Raw genomic sequence first — 21,850 nt, forward strand, 5'->3', positions numbered from 1 at the left:
CACCGGTGCGAGGGCCGACCAACGCTGCTTGCAGCTTTAATTCTTTATATATCCTCCTGACAACAGTAGTTCAAATTTGTCCTCTGTGGAGGACATTTGTAAACCTGAAAATCTCCCACCAACTGCATACTACTGCATAAACTCCTTTTGCTATCTACAGAGGACATTTAGGGCTTTTCAGTGATACCAAATGTGAAGGGGTGGGGATGGACAGTTATGTGGATGTTAAATTCATTCTTATGTTGACTTTTTGGTATTTTCTTTGGGACTAACTAATTGCCATTAAGGTTCAGTTTCACATATATGGCGTTCCGATGTCCACTGTAGTGGACACATGATATCTTTAAAAAAATAATATGTTTTCTGTATTCTAATTACCTTACAAAGATTGGGAAATAAAAAAAAATGTGGACAGTATTTTTTTTCCTGGTAGTCAGGAGGATATTTAAATTTTTTTTGACTATTTTATTTCTCATGTAAAACTGTAGTGAGATTACTCCTTTAACCTCTTTCCAATTATGTATAGCACTTTGCAACTCCATTTTTGAAAGGATGCCTATAAGTGAAGTTTCTCATTACTGCTATCGAGATGGAGTCATTAATGTTCTTACTAATATGGGTCATGCGATTACAGTGCGACTGGAGTTGTGTGCCTGGACTATCTCGCAGACTCACTTCATGTTTAGCAGATGACAGCGCTGACCCGTGACCCCTGATCTTCAGCCACATGTGCTCGGTGAAGGTGAAAGCAAATGACCAAGCATACACTGGTCCAAGTATTTAAAAAAGCATTTAATGTGCGAGTTAACAACTTCACTCTCACTTTGATGACACCCTTAAAAAAAAAAAAAAAAAAAAGATCATAAATGAAAGCCTACTGCAGCCTAGTCAATCTGAGTTGAGTCTGAGTCTAGTGTTGACTAGATATCAATCAAATGAGGATACAATTACCTACTGTATTCTGAGTCAAACCTGAATACCCTTTGGAATACAGTCCACTCTTGCTGAGTAAGTCAGTACAATAGTTTTGACAGATGAGAAGCAGTCTAGCAGCATCAACTGACAACAAGCGCATTCAGCATAGTCAATTTCAGAGATCTGTACTCTTATAGCACAGTGTTAATTAAAAAGGCACAGTGGCCACATTACATGATTTATTATCAGTGATCCAAGTCCTGAATTAATCTATACAAAAATATACATATCGGTGCAGTGAACAGGCTCACTGAGAAAAAAGACAACATTGCACAATAAAACTACCCAAGTGTTCAACATCAAGACAGATACAAGCCAGGTATTTCCGGGAAAACAACACTATTTTTGGACATGCCATTGTAAAATAAACCCAATTCTCTTTGCTCAGTACAGCTACAAGATAATGTTCACCAACGCCTTGTTTACAGGACAGCCTCTGACTTCAAGGCAGAGAAGGCGTGTGGACGGTTCTGTTGGGAGTCGTTTTTACCCAGTCAAGCAGAAGGCACTTAACTTCGGGTGCTGCTGCTCTGTGCCCGGCAGTGGATCCCAGGCACTGCAGGCCTGGTCCCCACCAGCACAAGGCACAACAACAGAGCCCCAGTAGGTATCCACTTGTTAGGGTGATGCTCCTCTCTGTGCTGTGTCCACCCGGTCTGGTCCGGTTCACACTGGATCACTGTCCTGTGAAGGCGGATCTGGCAGTGTGTGCATTTCAGACTGAACTGATTCTCTTTGCCCGAGAGAAACAGCAGATGATTCAGAAGCAAATGTGGAGTTCACTGTCTGAATAGGCAAGTCTGTCAGTGTGGGCAGTGCCGGTGCAGTTGGCACTGTCTGAACGGGCAAAACTGAAGGTGCAGGCTCATGTGGTGAAGTGGGTGCCACTGAATGTATAGGCTCAGTGGCAGACAGTGGTGGAGGTGACTTAGGTTCTTGGGGTTGTGAGGAGGGGGGTGATGTGTGTGTTGGCAAGTGTTGTGCATGTGGCTCATCCTGTCTTTGTGTCCCGCTGTGTGTGTATGGGCCCTGTGTTCTTGCAAGCTGCTCTGCACTGGGGTAGTAAGGCAGGAATGTCCTCTCATGTGCACAGGTTCGCATGGCCAGGTAGGTGTGCTTCAGCAGGTGGGGGAAACGGGAAGTGAAGTAGGAGACAAAGTCATCAGGGATGGAGCCGAGAGTCTCCTGTACTTCAGCAGGCAACTCCCGGTAATGGTGTTTCTGTTGAGGGGAGGAAGGTAGGCACAGATTGTTAGGTCTAAGTGGTAATTATACCCAAGCCAAACATCAAGTTTTGCTGAAAGACTGCCGAAATCACAAACCCAAATATGTGTAAAGCCTGACCTCTAATGGTGAAAAGTAATGATGAAAGCCTGTTGCTCCCTCTTTCACCATTAGAGCTCAGGCTTCACAGAGATGTGAGTTTGGGGTTTAGTTATTCTTTAATATTAGGCAAATTGTCCTTGCCAGTGAGAGTGACTACTTACTTTGTTTCTCATTGCACGGAGTAGATCTCTGACGGAGCCACCCTTGTAGGAGCGGAATTTGCGTAGATCTTGTAATAAAATGAAAACACATTGAAAATGTCAACCACAGAATGCATTCACTTAACAAGGCAACAGCAAACAACTTCCCTTGGAATGATGTAACATTCCCTTCTGGTTACAAATTTGTCACTATATGTTGAACTGTAACTGCAGTGCCTGCATTCAGAATCAGAAAACTACATCAAAATGGTGAGATCCATAATTCCCAAGTTTGGTCAAAAATCCAACCACTGGTGTCTGAGAAACAACAAACAAAAAAGTATAGGACAAAAAATTATAAAATTTGTTAAGTTCATAGTTTGGAAAAGATGTGTGGGGGTATCCTTTATTAAAATAATTGCTCAGTAAATTAAAAAAAAAAAAAAAGCATATACATGTACAACTAAGAATGACACAATGATAAGCATGTGTTCTCCAATAATAATCCTCACCTGTTGTCTCACTGGTCAATAAGGCAATGTTAACAGTAAGCAGTATGCTTGCTGAATCATATCATGCAATATTTCTCAATATATATTCAGTATTTCTTTCTGAAAATTCCTGCAAGCAAATAGAGCAAATCATTGCTCCAGCTACCACTAAAACTAAAATACTAAACTACTAACCTGCAATTCTGCATATCTCTAGACAATTTGATTCCCAATTGAACAACAGTGTCAACAGTAACTATCCCTCAGCTCTTAAGTGCAATTAAGGCCATCTCATACCTGTCTGCAGAGGCACTGTGATATGTTCTCTCCAGTCACCCTTGACCACAGCTCTCCCTCCTCTCTCCAGCTGTCTCACGATTGGTCCGTCCAGCGGTTCCTTTTCTATTCTGTCACTCACATCCTGCAAGGGACCACAGGATAATTGTCAGAGATTTGTACTGCAACATTCAAGGCAGCCTCTTGTCTTTTTTGGAAACAGCCTGAACATTCAGTTTATGTGCAAAACCACACTCCTTTTAGAAGTCATGGTGATAAGAGTCTGTAAGTCTGATAAGAGCCGCACTACAGAATATATTGTATGTGCATTTTGTATTGGTTACATGAGTACTGGCTCTGACCTGGAAGAACTGCAGCTCCCTCTCCAGGCTCCAGAAGAAAGGGTGTTTGAGAACGCTCTCAGCTGAAGGCCTCCTATGGGGATCCATGCTCAACATCTGTTCTATCAGATGTTGGGCAATAATGTCCTCTGATGGAGTCAGGGATACAAGCACACCAGTCACAACAAGCCAGTCTAAAGTGACTATTAGATCTCTTAGAAAACAGCATAGTCTTACAGTTACCTCAACTACAAAATTAGTGACAGTCACTGTAAGCTTTGGTCTCTCATTTTTATAGTCTTCATTTTAGAGCACAAAATACCATTTTCCATTTTAAATAATCAGCAAATTCTAGTGTATATTACTAATATGCAGGAGCTGATGCCGTGCTATTTGCAGGAAGCACCTATGCTGAAATCTAGCTTGGATTTACACTCATCAACACTACCCTCTACTTACATGAAGTAAACTACATTACCCTGAAACTGCATAACTGCTTCTATCATTTGAGAAGGGAGTGAAGAGAAGTATACTCACCATGTTTATCAGGTTGCAGATGGTCCAGGCTATATGTGCCAAGTAAGATGTTGGCTTGCCTCTGCAGAGACTTGCCAAAGGGGTGGCTACCTTCTGACACCACATAGTAGAACACACAGCCGGCAGAGAAGATATCAACGGTGCAGGTCTACATGGGATAGAGGTAGAGGAGAAAAAAATTAATAAAGTTCACCATGTGGCATAACGACAAATCCTTGGGTCTTTGTTTTGATTTTCATGACCTCTGGACTTACTGGGTTGTCTTTGCAGTCCTCACTGAGGACCTCAGGGGCAATCCAACCCTCGGTGCCTGGCACCCCAGACCTTCTGCTGAAACTGTGGCGGCCCACTGCTAGCTTCTTACACAGACCAAAGTCAGAGATCATGGCCCGGACCCGGCCATGGGCATTGGGCATGGACACCAGGATGTTGTGAGGCTTCAGATCTCTGTGGACTGTAGGTACGATATCATGGTGAGAGGTGAAAATTATCTTGTGACAAATATTGCAGATATTGGGCAGTAATACAAAACCAGTAATAAGCATATGAACATTAACTGATGATACCTATGTTGAGGGAGTGCAGATGGGCTAGTCCTGACATGGTCTGCTGAAGTAGCACCACTGGCTCAAGTCCATGACGGTCAAAGTCCTTCTTCTCCACATACTAGACAAAAACACACAAAAGAAACACCTCAAAATGACAAAGCAGTATTTTGAGTCGTGGTCATCCACTAATTTTGCAAGGTTGCTTCATTTCCCAGAGGTTATTTAAAGCACTTTTAGTGTGGGAGGTCCTGTACTTTTTGTGTGCCATATGTGTAATTCCATAGGACTATAGTTCCACCTGGAAATAAACCCCTTATCAGTGTACTTTGTTCATTCCATGGAGTTCAGGCACAGCTTCAGCCAGTCACACATTCATACACCACACGCATCTGCTCTGACATTTTATCAACCACAGCACTGACTGGTGATAAGGCAGTGGGATCCGCCACTTCTTAAGGCAGAACAAAAGCACATGACCATTTATACAACATGAAGAATCACTACAATTTTCCTCAAATTACTGCTCATAGCCCAGGGATAAAAAGTCATGTGCTACACTTCCAAACATAGTATATGTGTGCATAGTGCATTCCAGTTGGCTTGCTATTATCAGATGACTAGTGGGTTTTATTAAGCCAACTAGTACCTCCTGGAGTGAAGCAGCACACAGCTCAATGGCAATGTACTGGAACTGACGGTCCCTTTCAGTGCAGAAGTAGCGGATGACATTGGGGTGCTCATCTGACTCCCTGAGCAACTGCACCTCCCGGTCTGCAAAGCTGAAGCATTCTGGGAGAATTCTCTTCACTGCCACTGGTCGGTTGTCAAACTGCCCCCTGGTGGATAAACAGTATAACTACAGTGTTAGGGTATAGTTATACTACGCGCCCACACATGTGAGGATGGACAATCTTATCAATTCTACATAATTATTAAACAAAACTTATTGGAGATTGTTGTAGACTAAGGAATCAGACTTACTTATACACAATGGTACCCTCAGCGCCATGACCCAAGACATTCTTGGGATGGAAGGTTATGTTGCCCACTCTTACAATATTAGAGTCCTCATCTGATACAACAAAGATATAATTCACATCATTAGGACACACTTTTGCTGCATTTCAGACTTACAAAAACAGTTTGTAACATGAGCAGTTATGCACTAAGGGATGTTGCAATATCAGAATTTTACTGATACTGCACACAACCCCTATATTAAAAGTCAAAACATTATCCTAATTTCAAATACAGCATTATGATTATGTGCTGTCAGCATGACTGCAAGTACTTCAGTTATTTTATCATACAAGCTAAGACTTCATTGGGAAAAAGGACATTGAGCTACAGAGTGATGTAACGTGGCTGCATTGACACTACCAATACCAACAACACAGTACTGGTATCATTTTCAAAAATGTGGTACCTAATAAGTATCAAATCTTGTAACATTTCTATAAAGCACAAACAGTGAACAATGCATTTGTGTGTGTGTGTGTGTGTGTGTGTGTGTGTGTGTGTGTGTTCTTCATTTCTCTGATTGCCACTCCTTACCTCCGTCCTCGTGCTCATTGGCAGAACTGCCCAGCTCTGACACAGACAGATTGGAGTGGTTGGAGGCACGGGGAGTGATGTTGGGGCTGCTATGATCAGAGCTCTCAGAGCGGGCACGGGCCACATCTAGGTAGTCGCTGTCTGGGGCCAAGCTGAGGCCCAGGCCCAGGTCTGCAGGCGGGGGGAAGGGCTGCTGCCTCTGGAGAAGCTCCAGCCTCTCCTCCATCTGCCTCTGGAACTCTTGGTGCTGCAGCTGCTGCTGCTTGTGTACACTCTGCAGTATGAGAGGACAGAGGGGTCAGATTATGAAACAGGATCTTTTTTTTTTTGTTGTTGTTGTTGTACTTTGTATTGTTCTGATATTATATCTACTGGCTTTCTGGTCTTATCAGTTGTTGTGGTGATTTGTAATGCATTGTCTTATGGATTTTAATTATTTTTCTACTGCCTTGTGTTTTCATTGTCTGTTTTTACTGTAAATCTTACCTGTCAACCGCATCTATTTTCTAACATGACAAGTTTGAATATGTATAATTTTTGAAGGACTATGATAACTATGATGCACTACATATTAAAAAGCACAGGAAGTGCAAAAATTGTGTATACACAAATTCACTGCAGATATTTCTTTCTGCACCCATAAAAGCTAATTGATGTGTCAATGTTTAGCCAGAGGCAAGTCCTCAATCGTCCGTTAGGTGCTGCTGGTTGACTTGCCTTAGGATAGGTAATCACAAAGGCCACCCAGCCAGCCAGAAGGAACGTGGAAAAAATGATGGTGGCCATGTCTTTGAGCATGGAGTCGACAGGGGCCTCCAGTCGGGCCGTGCGCCCACCGGCCCCAGGCTCCTGGATGGAGGTGTCAGGCTGAGGAGTAGGGGGACCATCATCCATACCACTCTCATTCACCTTCTTCACCATGGAGAGATGAGGGCAAAGACGTGAGGAGAGACAAAGAGAGTGAAAAATGACAGCTGAGAAAGATGACACTTTGCAAACATTTTAATCTCATGGGTCAGAACACAAAAAGCGGAAAATATGGTTATCAAAAAGGAAAAAAAAAAATCAAAGTATAAAAATTTGAGAGGGAAGCCACTGTGTGACATAGACAAATATTTATGATAGCTTTTAAATAACGACTTTCCACAGCATTTATAGGATTTTCAGGGAAACAAATCAAAAAATGCAGGTGGTCTTCATGCTTTGGTTTTTATGTCTGAAAAGCCTCTAAATGTGTGCTTGAAGGTTGTAATACATTTCATGGGTCAAACTGAGAGACACACATGTATAACACAGACCTCTTCTATAGTCTTGTCAGTTGTAGGTGGGATGACATTGCCTGGATTACGAGGAAGGCTATCAGGAAACTTCTCCAGGATCTTCGTGTGAGCTTCAGGAGGTGTCTCATGATGACCTGGGATGGAGGGTGAAATCTATTTATGGTCATAGGAACAATAAAATACTGAAGCTCATAAATGTTCCTGCCCTTGCAATCTAGATAATATTCAATAGAGGGCAGTCTCGACATGCTGAAACTTCAGTGCTGAAAGTGTAGTGGAAGCCCATGTTTGCATCATTTCCGCATAGAGTTCAACCTACTGCGAGTTTATAATTATAAGTGTGCATGTCAGGAGGATTGGCCACTGTGGCACAGAAATCACATGGGACATGTAGTTTTAGCAACATACTTCACATAGGATCAAGTTGTAAACTCAAAACATTTACCCCAGGTGTTTGGTGAGTGTCCCCAAGACACATGATAGGTGGCCACACACAATTTGATGGACAGGGACATTAATGCATCATTTTATGGAGCCTCAATCTATACTGAACACCATAAATTAATAGGAATGTGTCCCATAGATCCCTATCTAAAAGCCTTTTGCTTTGTATTAATACTGCAGTTTGAGAAGAAAGTGATCACAGTGAATCGTGTGAATTTCCTGTGAAAAGTCTTTTTTTCATGAGGCCAACTTAAAGAGAATTAATTGTGAAAGGACAGGAAATTCAGTGATTCATAATTTTACTCAGGAGCCCATGGGGCATTTCCCCAGTGACCTTTATTTACAGCAACTTTTATTTACAGTGACCTTTATTTAGGAACTTCTGTTATGATGCACCAGGCAACTAAGTGAAACAGACCAAGCAGTGTTGAGCTGATAGTGTTGTTTAGATTTACATAACACTACAGTACCAATGAGGAGCAGGTAGTTCCTCAAGAAGTTGATGCGGTGTCGCTCTCGGGGGGCAGCGGTGATCTTGACACTGGTTCTAGGGGGGATCACACACTCCTTGTCCTCCTCACTCTCATGGCTGTCAGGACCCTCCAGCAAAGGGAAAGTGCTGCCTCGAGGCTGCATGTGCGCACACACACACACACACACACACACACACACACACACACACAGATTTGTTTTACATTCTAACTTTATTAAGTGATTAAAATGTAAAACAAAAAGGCAGAACCTGAAGGAAGAGCTTCAGGTTTTGAGGTGCTTATGACCTTTACACATATTCAATTACAAGTTTGAATGAATGATTGACTATCCCTCTCAGCATCAGGTGATTATATAAAAAACTGTATTAATCTGAGAACTGTAAACTACGACTCCTTGGAAGCAGGCCAGCAGGGTGAAGTGACCTGGGCTGGGGCCAGCCAGGCCCCCCAAGACACCACAAGAACAGGGTCACACTGACTCACTAGCACATGTTCAATGCACTGATCATGTCCAACATAAGGTGTTCAACTGGGAAAACATGGAACACCAAGGCATATTGCTGGATAAAAAGGTGACTAAATATAAAACATCCCAGGAAATCATACTGATATGTCTAAAAAAAACAAACACACTCACCACCTAGTAAATACTCATGGTCATGTCTTATTGATTGGAACAGTTGTGTTACACATGAACACAGAAGTGAAAATGTGACTCACCACCACAGTGACTCCATCATGTACCAGGGAGGGAGAGGCGTACAGACTTGTGGAGTATTTACCCACATACAAAGTAGCCCTGGTAGAGGAACAACATTGTCAAGTAGTGAAAATATATTCAACATACATGTATGAAAGAATAAAATCTAGTGTACATGTCACACTACTCTACTAGTATTCCACTTTGTAATATTCAAAACTGAGTAGCACTTTCATAGCTATCTGACTTCCCTGGAGGTGAAATTCAGCCTCTCTTTCACAGCACTCACACTGTATGAACCACTGAAAGTCCTGTTTCTCTATTCCACTAAGAATAGGTGTGAAAGAACATACATACATAAAAAACAGCACTGTAATGTGAAACCAGGGCTGAAACCAGGACCAGCTGCACCCACACGTTCATAAATCCACCAGATATTACATGTCTAGACTTCATCCCCACCTTGGGAAAACTTGCATAACAAAAGTGGATCTTGATTTCACCCTTTCAATAATGTAGGCTCCTATGATGCAGAGGTTGCAAAGGCTCGAACATGTCTAATAAAGTGTTAGGCCAGTGCTTGTTCCCTGGACACTATTCAAGATTAAATGGCTTACTTCTTACAACATCAAGACTAGCTTCACTCAGTGCTACACTATTTCAGACAGACTTCAGAGACAGAATGAAGGACTTTTCAAAGGTTTGGCTGATGCATAAAAGGAAAATGAATTCTAATGAGGAGTCTGCAAGTTCTAAAAATCATCAAGAAGAGAATGTACCGAAAAAACAGCATATAATATTCACTTGAGAAACAGAGAGCTTCAGTTGAAAATCAGAAAATCAAACAGCCTACAACAGAGATAAAATAGAGAAACGCTGATTTTCTAGAATTTACCTAGTTCAAATTTATCTTTTGAAGCATAAATCTTCATGCAAGCAATACCAGGATGAATCATTATATGGCTATGGACTACGGGGTATAATTAGTGATGAATCTTGACTTGTTCAATCTTGATTTACCATAAAATGACAATAACTATGAAAATCTAAGTTTGAATCCTGAAAGTTTGAATCCCAACTTCAAAGTTCAGCACAGAACAAGTATCAGTCATCAAATGCAGACTGCTTACATTAGCTTGTTTTTTGGCTTCTTCTCCTTGGGAAATGGATATTTCCACTGGGTGATGCGTCCAACCTCTCCAGACATAAAAGTGAGGTAGCGCAGGGTCTCCACGGCCACATTTGTGTGGGGAACCTTGCGGAGGCCCTCACGCTGCCAGATGTACATGGCCACCACTGGTGAGTTATAGTCCTGGACCCACTGAACGTCACCAGACTCACTGTCCACAGTCACCACAAGGCCGTCGCTGTTGGACACAAAATGAGCCATCTCTGAGAGGGGAGAGAAAGAGAATTGATCACATTAACAAAATTAGAGGGCATTAACCTACTGAACTCTGAATTTCCCTTAAATGTCCCCCAAAATACCTTCAAAGTTAGGAAAAAAAACACATGTACAACAAGATAGCAAAAACATTCTGTATCTGCTGGTTGTAAAGCTTCAGTGTGAAATATTATAAACAAAGTGACATATTTATGCCCAAGATGCCATTGTTTTATGGCTGCATAAAAGCAGAGATGTTTGGTGTCTTTCTAAACTTTGGGATCTCAACTAGAGTTCAGCATAAGATTCTGTAGGTTTGAACAAAGTTTGGCCATGCAGTGAGCTTCTGTAATGACAAATCAAACAATGGAACTGGCAAGGCTGAAGAAGTTAAACGATTATAAGATGTATAGAAATGAAGGCTACAGTAGGTGTCTTACTGTATTTGGTGTCGTCATCAGGAAGAGTGGAGGCATAGTCAGAATAGGTGGCGTTCCAGCGAAGCTCTCTGCTCTTGGTGTCATACATGGTGATGGTATACTCTAAGGGGTTGATGAACAATGAAGATACCCATACAGGTCAATGAGCTGTTGTTGCCTGAGGCATCAAACACTCCAAACAAACCTTGCTTTGCTTTCCTTACGTAACCAGAAAAAAAGGTAGGTTTTATGCATTGTCAACATGTGATGGCCATTCAGGGTAAACATGGTTCATGGTTTTGAATTTCTTCTGCCTCCGAGGAAAGGATCCACAAAATGGGACAAAATGAAACAAGATCTTGGATATATACTTTTTGAGAAGTTGGGCTTTGCATTGACACCTCACTTAGGTTTTACATAAGAAACGTTCACAGGGCTCTACAGCTCTAGGTCCACATCTCCAATTACTATACCACTTCCCAAGGCTTTGAGGACCACAGGGACAAAGTGAGTGTTGGTTTAAATACAGGGGTGGGGACGGAAATTGCAGCATAGATGGGCAGGAGGTGAATAGGATCTACTAACAACCTGGGATTGAAGAATGTAGGCAAACAGACCCTAGGCAAATAGTCAGATTAAATCAACTGCTTAGTAAAATGGGATGGTCTACAAACCAAATAGAAGATGCTTTGAGATAATTTGACTGGGATGTTTTAGGGTGTTAGATCGGCTAGTTGAGAAAAATGGCATCTGTAATTGAGAATGAAAGAATTGAGATATTTTTTCGTTAAGTCTAGCTTGTTTTGCAGAATTTTGTTTTTACCTGTACGCCCCAGATAGAGAAGAGAGGAGGAGGGACACAACATCTCAGCGAAGGAGGATGTCAGGGTCTGCTGTTTCTCACCAGTCAAAAGGTCCACAACATACCAAAGATCCTGCTTCTTACCTGTGCATGAATGCACACAATGAATTAGAGAAAATTAATTACTTCTGGTATGAAGACAGCACCTCTGTTATTCTACTTTCTACTGTTATTCTACTTTGTACCTAGTCTTTGTACCTAGTCTTGCCCACAACAACACATGTAATCTATAAATATGATTATTAAATCATATTTATAGGAAACTACAAGTTGAGGCCAACAGTGTGCATTGTGTGCAAGCCCAGTCAAGCAAAAATCACATGTAACCAGTTTAACATCTTACTTCAATAACATTCTGGGTGTTGTCTGTCAACCATTAAACAACAACCCTATAGCCTCTTTGCACTGGCATCTCCCCATTTTGTTGGTTCAGGGAGTGGCAGGAATACCTCAGTAATAGCTAATTATGTCTTTCCCAAAAGCCTATAGATGAGGGAACAGTGCATTCTCTTTAGATAAACCTGCTGGGGGAGGGAGGATGGTTTACCCATCACGCTACCTCAAACTCCACTCTGCATACATTTCTTAAACAGATATGCATTTGGCGTTATCATCCCTCACAACATGACACCCCGTTGTGAAGAAGGATTATTTAAGCCTCTAGCATTTACAGACCATAGGATGTGCAACTTGCTTTGTGCTGGCAGTGGCTTCAGTTGAATGAAAACAAAAGCTACACTGATAATGACCGCTGGGAGGCAAATGTCACCTGCTTTCCTTCAAACAATAGATAGTCACCACACGCAGATTACCTTTCCCCCTCTGACTGTTGTAAATTCAAAAGAACACAGGCCGCGACCGCGGGTTGAGCAAAATGGAAATGTAGCGTAACGTCTTTTATTCAAGGCAGATAACACCAATTCATTTAGGTGAAGAGAAGACAAACTGGGGCTTGGACATGCAGCTGTTTATGGGCGATGAAACTTGTTGCCACAACAATTAAATTCATTCCTGCTATCAATGTGTTCAAATGGCATATCAGTCAACAGAGGAGAAGAATGCAACAAACGGATCAATCATTTTAATGCATTCAGTTAAAATGCATACTTAATTTCTGGCACCATCTTTTTGAGAACTGTGCCTTACCCATGTAAAGGACTCCATCAGAACTGCGACAAGGAGAGGCTTGGACCAGCTCAGGGATAGTGAACGGTAATTTCTGTTAGAGCACAATGAATCAACATTATCAGCATTAGATAGCCACAATGTCCTGTGTGGGCCATGGCAAAACATTAGGTATATCTTGCATACTCTAAAACAGTCTTGCAATGATGAGGGTGCAGTCTGTATGACTTGCATATACCTGTGGTGGGGAGATATACTATACTGTAGAAAGAGAGAACTGAGCAGTGTGTTACTTGGCTGAGAGGAGTGATGAATTTTTGTGATAAAGTTATTTCCTCTTACTGTCAGGCCTTCATTGTTCTTTCCTCCCAGAGAGTACAGACTGCCATCGTTGGGGTCAGGCAGAAATGCTGGCCTGGAGGAAAGAGAAGAAGCAGAAAAAGAGAAGAAGATGAAACACAAAAAGACAAAAAGCTGTATCTCAAGATCAGAGAGCTGTACAAGTTCAACTATTTCCCCTTCACACACATGCACTGCATTCACAGTCGTTACACGTGCGTACATATCGACATACAATGTGCAGGGAAATATATACACAAACTGTGACAAACAGCTCAAAGATACTTACTCTGCCACATGTGTAGGGACCTGAAGAACTGGATCTGTGAGTAGAGAAAGAGGAAGACATAAGAGTAGGACATAAGACAAGACTGACAAGAATATTAATCACTGATCTAAACTATGACCAACAGGTCTGGGGAAAGAGTATGACATGAATATCAATGACATATTATTACAGAGAACAGCACATAAAGTCCAACTAAATGGATTCCTTTGTGAAAAACAGCCATTAATACAAATGGGACAGCTTTGCGTAAATTCCCAGAAGGTTTCAGGCATGTAACGACCCTGGTAAAAGAAAATCATATTGCTCGTCAAATGATCTGATTATTAGATCACTAAAATACACTCCAGAACACTCCAGCTGTCGCCTGATAAGAGGCTAATGACACCGTCTAGGCTGTCTAATACCAAATGCCCATTCATCTCAAACTGATGAAAACCAGGGGTTATTCCAAGAAGCAGATTTTAAAAGTTATCCAGGTACAATAAAAAATATTGTTATGATATTTTGGAATCTGTGAGACTTTAATCCATCCATTTTCTATACCCACTTACTATTCAGGTTCGCCAGGGGCTGTCCAGACTTTGGACAGGAGTCAAACACTGAGCTACAACCTCCTTTACTAGCAGACAAACACACACCTCCTCCCTATGGTGTGAATGCACAGGGTGTGAGCCAGATGGTGCTGAGCTCTGTGGGGATGACTGCAGGGGTCAACAATAGCAGTGGGGTGGAGGATTACCTGAGGGTGTCATTGACTGGTGTGCATAGGGAGCATCAACATTCATTAACTGTAATTGCAGAGAGGGGCGCTGTTATGGAAGCCAACAGGAAGTGGAAGACAGACAATGAGGACCATAGATGCTCTCTCTCACCACCGGGCTGGGTTGTACTTAGCCACAGGTTTCTGCTTCCCCGTTTCTGAGCGTGTATAGCTGCCTGACTGGAACAACAGGTGTGTGTGAGGTGTGACCTAGAACGGTTTTGATCTATATTCAACAGCTACTCCAGAAAAACATGATGTGGAGAAAGCAGCCGCTGCATTAATGTTAATTAGTGATGTGGGTGTTAGGTGTACCTAGCCTGGGTGTGTAGGCACACACTGCATAAAATGTCTGTCTTGAGTACTTTAGCACAGGACTGAATCTTAAAATCTTGTTTTCCTAGAATGACAAAAAAGATAAAATCTGCCAACATGGTGTGATAATTATAAATAACAGTAATCATTAATCATGTTTGTAATGAAACAACATTTCCAGTGCAACTTCCCCCCACCAGTATCAGGACAGTATTGCTTGATAGAAGGAGATTCTTAAAATAAGTTAATTTGCAAGTGAAACTGTCAGAACTCCTATACTAACCGACTGAACAGAAACTTTTTCACAGCACGATTTCCGATAACCCTTCAGTCTGATGTGATTACATAGCCTATGGCACCTACATTACCATGTTAACAGCAAATCTTTGCATAATCAGAATGTTTAGATAGGAGTGCAAGTACTATTACAGCAGAGTTGCTCACTCTTGCCCACTGTGACCTTGATTACAAGCTCTATTTCCCCCTTACTCTGTTAATGATTACCTCATTTTCAGGTTTACCAGGACATTTCATGACATTTACTTACTTTAGCTTACTTTACTACAGGCTAAACATTAGATACAACCCAAACAACATTTATTATCACAACTCATAAATACTTTAAAAATGCATTTTCAGTGTCCCTTTCTATTATTAGATCATAATTAGCAACTATCAGTGAAAACCAGGGTCCTGGGCTGTTACAAGGTGGAATTATAAATCAGCAATTAAAGTTAAAATTGGAAAAGTAGAAATTTTAATCTGTGATACAATGATAGCTACATCATTCAAAACTGTGTTCAATTCCTGTGCCCTATTGCAACCTTTGTCATGAATCAGACTGCACATAACAATGTGAAAACATTTCACTGGTGTTCAAAAAGCAGTGGGATCTCATTGTCTTCCCTGTAACAGCCAACAAAAGCGCTTTTTGAAAATGTAACCTGAATAAGGAACTGTGCCTTAAGAAAGGCACACAAACAGTTGCCAGTGAGTTACACTCGACTCTAGTCATATCCTCTTACCTTCTTTTAGCGTCCATTTGATGGAGCCCGATTTCTTGCTAACAGCATGCAGGTTTCCATCCAGGGTGGACACAAAGAGCAGGCTTTCAGGGAGGGAGACGGTGCTGGCACTGCAAAAGCCCTTTCAAGACAGAAACAGCACAAAAGCAAGATGATTAAAACAATCTCCTCGCAGCACTGAAAATTAGTAGTTAATTATCTATTACGAATGCACCTACATTCCAAATTATTAGCCATAAAAATCAGACAATAGCAGACTGGCATGTTTAAGCATGAAGCTCGTGTTTCCACACATACACACAGAGGTCAGGATCAAAATGTGTGCTCTATCACTAAGACAGTGTATGATCACCTCAGTGGTTAATCACACAGATCTTATTAATCCATGGATCTACCTGAATTAATGAGATGTTAGTACAGCAAGCAAATTACAAAGACAAACTCCCAATTAAAAAAAAAAAGAGAGATCAACTCTCTGACAGGTTTTATGGCACTGTAGAAATGTTTACAGATGGAGGCGAGGACTGTTTCCCCCATTACCCGGATACAGTTAGCCTTTTGTTGGAAGGGGGGGGGGTGCCTGAGGTGATAAGGGCTGCCCTGGACTGCATTAAGCTCTCTGACAGGGTAGGAGATAACAGTGGGAATAAAGTCAAGGTACGGAGCCAAATGTCGCAATTTTGGGGAGGAGGGCACACAGAGTATGACTGAGTATGACTGTGTGAACGGGCACGTGTGTATATTCCAAACTTAAGCAATACACTCAATACACTGCAGCCATTCAGGAAGGTCTTTGAGGAATGTTTTGCTTTTACTACAACCACAGATGAATAGTGGGATGAGGTAGCCATGTGGATGCCCTTCTCTCAACTGGCCTCTACTCCCACACAGAAATATGGGACACATGAGTACACAAGGATGGCTTGGACGGGTTCAGTAAATGATAGAAATGCAAATGACAGAAGTGAGACAGACTGACAGAGTCAGACAAAGAAAGCAAGATAATTAGAAAGTCAGGGAAACCTCAGAAAAAAAAAACAAAAACAATGTGAGGATGTAACCGGAAGATGGCAGATTCCAACGACAATTACACCCTGGCCACAATGCTGGCTAAGTGACCCAGCCTCATGACTAGGCTCGTGCCAAAATTAACAACACTGTGGGTGATGTGTGCTCGACTCACCCACCATGGAATTCTAAAAACGCTGTTCTCGATAACCAAGCCATGGGCTTCATCTTGTTTCTGGCACCAGTGAGCACAGAGAGGTCCAGTGGGGGAGGCAGAGTATGAGTGCACTGACTTGCCCACCAAGTCCCAGAGGAGCAGCCGCGACCAGCCTAACTGACTGCTCTTTGTGCCCAACTCAGATAAAAAGTGCAGCCCCTTTTCAAAATAATACCCAGTGGAGACGCATCATCTTTCATTATTGTGAGAGTGAAGGGAGGCTGTGAGAAGTATTCAGCTACAGTGATGATTTACATTTACACTTCAGCAATTAGAAGACACTCCTGTCCTAAGTGAGTCAGCATTTAGGGGTTGAATGTAAGGCTGAAACAATTGATTAATCAATAAGATAATCAAGAGAAAATTAGTTGATTATAATTTTGATTAACTATTAATCATTTATTTGTTTATCCAGTAAAATTACGGTTACCAAACATTTATTGGTAACAGCTTTGCAAATGCTAGCGTTACTTGCTGTTCTCCACTTAAGTTGCTATAAAATGAAAACTCTGGGATTTTTAGACTGACTAAAAAAGATCTTTGAAGACATTGCGTTCAGCTCTAGGAACTCAGATATTTGTTTTTATTTTAACATTTTATAGCCTTGAGAAAGTAAGATCCCGCACACTTCTCTCTTGCTCAGCATCACGGTTTATTGACAACACCAACATTTCAGTTTGAAAACATTTTGTAGTCAAATAGATTAACTGATCAATTGTAAAAATTATGGACGGATAAAATGACAGTGAAATTAAGGATTAGCTGAAGCCCTAGTTCAATGCCTTTAGTAAAGGAAACATCATGGGACACATGATGGGATACATGACTGGAGAAAGAATTCAACCTGTGAGGTTTCTGCTATGGGAGTGCCAGTCTAACTAAGCCTGTTGTCTTTACTATAGGGATATAAAAAAAGGTTGGAGACTCAAGACACGCCTAATTCTCCTGCTGAACCATAGTGGTATTGATCAACATCCCTGACTAATCCCCCTGAACAGGGCCCTGGGGGCGGTGCAACTAGCCCCCTGTGTTTAATGCAGATTACCAATCTATAATTACTAAGACACTCCTCTGAGCACTTAGCCACTTATGGGGGGGAGAAGAAAGGCGAGAGCTGAAGTGCTCTTAAACCCGACATTGAGCCAGGCCTGAGCACATGGCATGCAAAGCAAACACAGCAGCCATCACTGAGTCACTCAGGATGTTCTCTGGATCACACAGCTTTCATTTCCTCACCACCCCAAATGCCATGAAATAGGCCGGCACAAGACTCCTCAAGCGTTGCCGGGGGGCCAAGCTGTTGTTTTACAACGTGCAACGCTTTCTGTCTGTGTGTTCTTCAGCTTGAACTGAAAATGTGAAAGAGCTATTCCATCATTACTGGCTCGACACAGGGAAACCAACTGCAAAACAATTTCACCAGCATAAGGCACTGTTAACTTAACTGTCTGTTTAACACTTTCACACTGTGTTTACAAGAAAACTGGGTCCTTCCATATTTGCCTATATATACCCTGCTGTAACCTAACAGTCTGCCCTGGTGCTTGTGTCAATACTGTACACATGTGACTGTTCCCACTGGGCTGCAAACTCTCTAGTACCACACAACACAACTGTAATAAGAAACTAATAATAAGTAATGTCTGTTTATTTGGCCCACTGTAACCTCTACCATGCTTTTGGTTTCACAAGTCAAACAAGTGTCTTAACATCTGTTGGCAGATTTGTTTTTGGAGGGAAATGACACACAAACATTCAACATTTTACAGCATTAAGCCCCTGGAACATCGTTGAACATCTGTTTGTACATTGTTGCTGCTCAGAGTGACTGAGGGGTTCTGGTTGTATATGGACAGGGACACTGGGGCCTTCCCTCTCATGTCTTTGTATACGACATTTTACCAGAGAAAAGTGAGACATTGCGTAAGCGAGTTACATAATGCAACAGAACTGGGCGAAACCAAATTCTTGGCAAATTCTGAGCTCCTTCCTTTCCCTTCTCCAATGAGGCCAGGCCATGGCTTAAAGGGCCAGTAAATACAATGTTCATGATATCACCGGTGGCAGGTTGGTCCACACTGCCATTGTGCCTAACACCCTACCGCATTGCTCATCAAATATAACAGAGCGTAGGCTGTGACTGTCAGCTTTTCTTTCTGTCAGTAGACAACACTGAGTGAACACCAGTACTCTCTGACAGCATAATCAGATGTCACTGAACTCCAAATAGTACATGTCCGTCAGATAATTTACAACAGTAATAATAATTTTAGAATGATTAATAATGATAATAATGCAATATATAATATCCATTGTCAAATCTGATCTGGTCAACAGGATGGTAAATAAGTTATACAGCACTGCAGACAACCAATAGCACCTACACAAAAGATGTAACAATGCATTCCTTCCCACATCTCCAGTGGGTATGATAGAGAATTGCAAAGGTAATGACATATGAGCCAGGCAGAGAGACAGCCTTTTAATAAGACAGGGGAAAAATCAGATGCAGTCTGGTGACAGGTGGGATGTGGAGGTAGAGCACAAAGGTACGTATAGGTTTCATGAGGACAACAAGCAAATCCCTGTCTAGGTGGGCCTATCATTATCAGAGATGTTTTCTAACCTCAACTCTCAAGTCTGTTTATTAGGCTCAGCCAAACCACACAATTTCTTCATCTTCCCCATCATTGCCTTGTCTGCAGGCAATAAGCATCCTGTTTGCTACTTGCATGTGCACATGCATAAAGTAGCACAGGAACTAAGAAATACTTATCATCACATCTCTGGTTAGCGTTTTTGCCATGCAAGGTGTATGGTAGCCAGTGGTTCATGGATCAAAGATATGTTCTGAGAGACAATGAAGAAATTGCTTACTGTGCTTAAGGCAAGGAAACAAATAGAAACAGTGCTGAACAAAGCCTGATTATCCATAAGTCTCACAGCTCTACATGAAAGTTTACACCTGCGGTTTACGCTTGTGGGCTGTGAAAATGTGAAAGATAATGCAGGCTTGGGGATGTGTGACTTCCTTTATTGTGTCAACAGACACAAACAGTGGGATCGAACTTTACAATAACAAAACAGGCACATACATAGACCATGCGAAGATGAATACTGAAGAGCCACCATGTTTCATTTGTTAGGCTTGGTGGAGATCTCTGGAAAGCCATCTGAACCACGTTCCTTGTCAACACATTCACTATCAGTTGTTCTCTGTGTGGTCTTGCTTCAGAGGGGGTTGTCACGTGTAGTTCAGGCACACTCAATGCACAACCAATCTACTGCTGTGATAAGATAGTGTAAGTACACAACTTTGTTTTCACAAATCAGCTTGTCTTCAACTTGAAAGGGACTGCAGATGAAAATGAGCTCTTAACTAATTCTGACACAGTGCATCAAATGGCACAATGTATGTTAAATACTGTACACAATTCCTTACAAATAAACCGGAGACTTCAGACTACAAAAAGCAGAGTGCAAGAATGTCATTGGTGATGGACAAATGTGACTCCACCATTAAGCAAACTATGGTGGGGAGACTACTTTCTTTTGCATGGCATTTTGGAAAAAAAAAAAAAAAAAACTTGTCTAATATCTTTTATGATAGTTCTTAATTATACAAGATGCCGGTTCCTATAACGCACATGATGATATGTTCATCCAGGCACCGTTATAATAAAGGAACATGTGGCAAATTACAAATCTAATAATGGCTATGAGAGAGCTTAATCTCAACAGCTCCTCTTCACACTTGCTGCAAAAATCAGCAAACATCAACAGCTCAGCTTTGTAAATAACATACAAAGGACAGTGGACGTAAAGACATGATCTGTCTCACTCTAATACTTACATATATATATATATATATATGTGTGTGTGTGTGTGTCACACTTACATACACTAGCTGGCGATTTGGTTAGTTCATCTATTTGTTTTGGCATTCTGGGTTCTGGGTTGACTTTAGTACCAAACCAGACCACCATGCTAAGAACTTTACTAGTACTACTTCATCATATGGGTTTACACAGTTTACCAGGCTAATCTAATCTACTTCTTAGCTAACGTGGTTCACCGGGTGGGCAGCTGATGGTCTGTGCCTGGGGTCTTGTTAGAGCTCTGGTTTATCCTCCAACAAGTAGCTAACTCCGCTGTACACCTCCTGCCACTCACACAAGTAGCGTTAATGTTAAACAGTGACAATAAACACGGCCAATACTGATGCCGATGATTATGTCTGGATTCACCAGATGTTACCGGGACAACTGATGGAAAATTAGTGAGTCAACTTCGTCCGTCTTTCTTAGTGACAATGATCTGACCGGCTTGAGCTATCACGTAGAAATTATGTGTGTTTGTAACCTTAACATTAGGTCTTTAAAGTTATTTGTATGATTTATCTGACAGCTTTATAGCAGCTAGCTATCAAGCTAACTGAGCTCACTTCTGTCTTGTCTTAGCAAACACGCAGCAAATGAAGACGACCATTCATTCAAAGTCAGTGACCACATTAGCCGTCATTGCAACTGAACACGACAATTAGCTATGTAAAAGGTAGTGTTTAGTGTTACTTATCGGAAACCCATCAAGCTAGTCAATTAAGACAAGCGTTCCCCGTGTGCCTTCTTACCTTTTGAGGCAGACCAGCGCAGCAAAGAAACAGCAAAATGCACCACACAAGGGCCCGGCTGCTAACAGTCCAGTCCATGTCTTGTAGCCTCACACCGGGACAGAGAGCGGGTTCACACGACAAGCTGACCGCTGACTACATAGAAAACGCGTCTTGGTTACAGGCAAATGCTACGAAATGGTCTCAGTGTCGATATATAAAAGGCATTTGGCCAGCTGTTTCAGAGCTAGCTGTGCTGTCGGTAGGTTTGTGGCACTAACTTGGCTTCTTCCTGAAATGAACACGGTGGGGGTTGGACTTTGGGATAGCCGTTCACACTAGTGGAGGAGGGGGGCGAAGGGATTGGTGTGAGCCAATGACAAGCAGCTACA

General features: G+C 41.8%; 1 protein-coding gene across 2 annotated transcripts; it reads right to left on the reverse strand.

The window, feature by feature from the left end:
• Positions 1-771: 771 nt before the first annotated feature.
• ern1 (endoplasmic reticulum to nucleus signaling 1) lies at positions 772-21,738 on the reverse strand. Of its 2 annotated transcripts, none has more exons than XM_030057235.1 (22): positions 21,480-21,557; positions 15,625-15,745; positions 13,525-13,558; positions 13,239-13,311; positions 12,918-12,990; positions 11,733-11,855; positions 10,931-11,032; positions 10,237-10,498; positions 9,127-9,205; positions 8,383-8,542; positions 7,487-7,602; positions 6,906-7,100; positions 6,189-6,462; positions 5,616-5,706; positions 5,281-5,470; positions 4,653-4,752; positions 4,341-4,540; positions 4,087-4,234; positions 3,571-3,698; positions 3,230-3,353; positions 2,463-2,530; positions 772-2,196 (listed from the first exon to the last, which is right to left on the reverse strand). In XM_030057235.1, exons 1-22 carry the CDS (start codon positions 21,555-21,557, stop codon positions 1,642-1,644), a joined length of 3,294 nt encoding a protein of 1,097 aa, XP_029913095.1. In that variant the 3' UTR covers positions 772-1,641. The 2 variants fall into 2 exon arrangements, with proteins under 2 accessions (XP_029913095.1, XP_029913096.1); XM_030057236.1 differs by having other exon boundaries at positions 2,031-2,196; positions 2,459-2,530; positions 21,480-21,738.
• Positions 21,739-21,850: the final 112 nt, after the last annotated feature.

Source organism: Myripristis murdjan, chromosome 8, assembly GCF_902150065.1.
Source record: "Myripristis murdjan chromosome 8, fMyrMur1.1, whole genome shotgun sequence".
Lineage (NCBI taxonomy): Eukaryota > Metazoa > Chordata > Actinopteri > Holocentriformes > Holocentridae > Myripristis > Myripristis murdjan.

Bases quoted from the DNA above. Each gene is read 5' to 3' on its own strand.
- ern1 (XM_030057235.1), bottom strand. From the start codon at position 21,557: ATGGACTGGACTGTTAGCAGCCGGGCCCTTGTGTGGTGCATTTTGCTG. The intron at 11,856-12,917 runs GTAAGGCACAGT...ATTCATGCACAG, and splicing joins TGATGGAGTCCTTTACATGG to GTAAGAAGCAGGATCTTTGG. The intron at 9,206-10,236 runs GTAAGCAGTCTG...TTCCTCTACCAG, and splicing joins AAGCCAAAAAACAAGCTAAT to GGCTACTTTGTATGTGGGTA.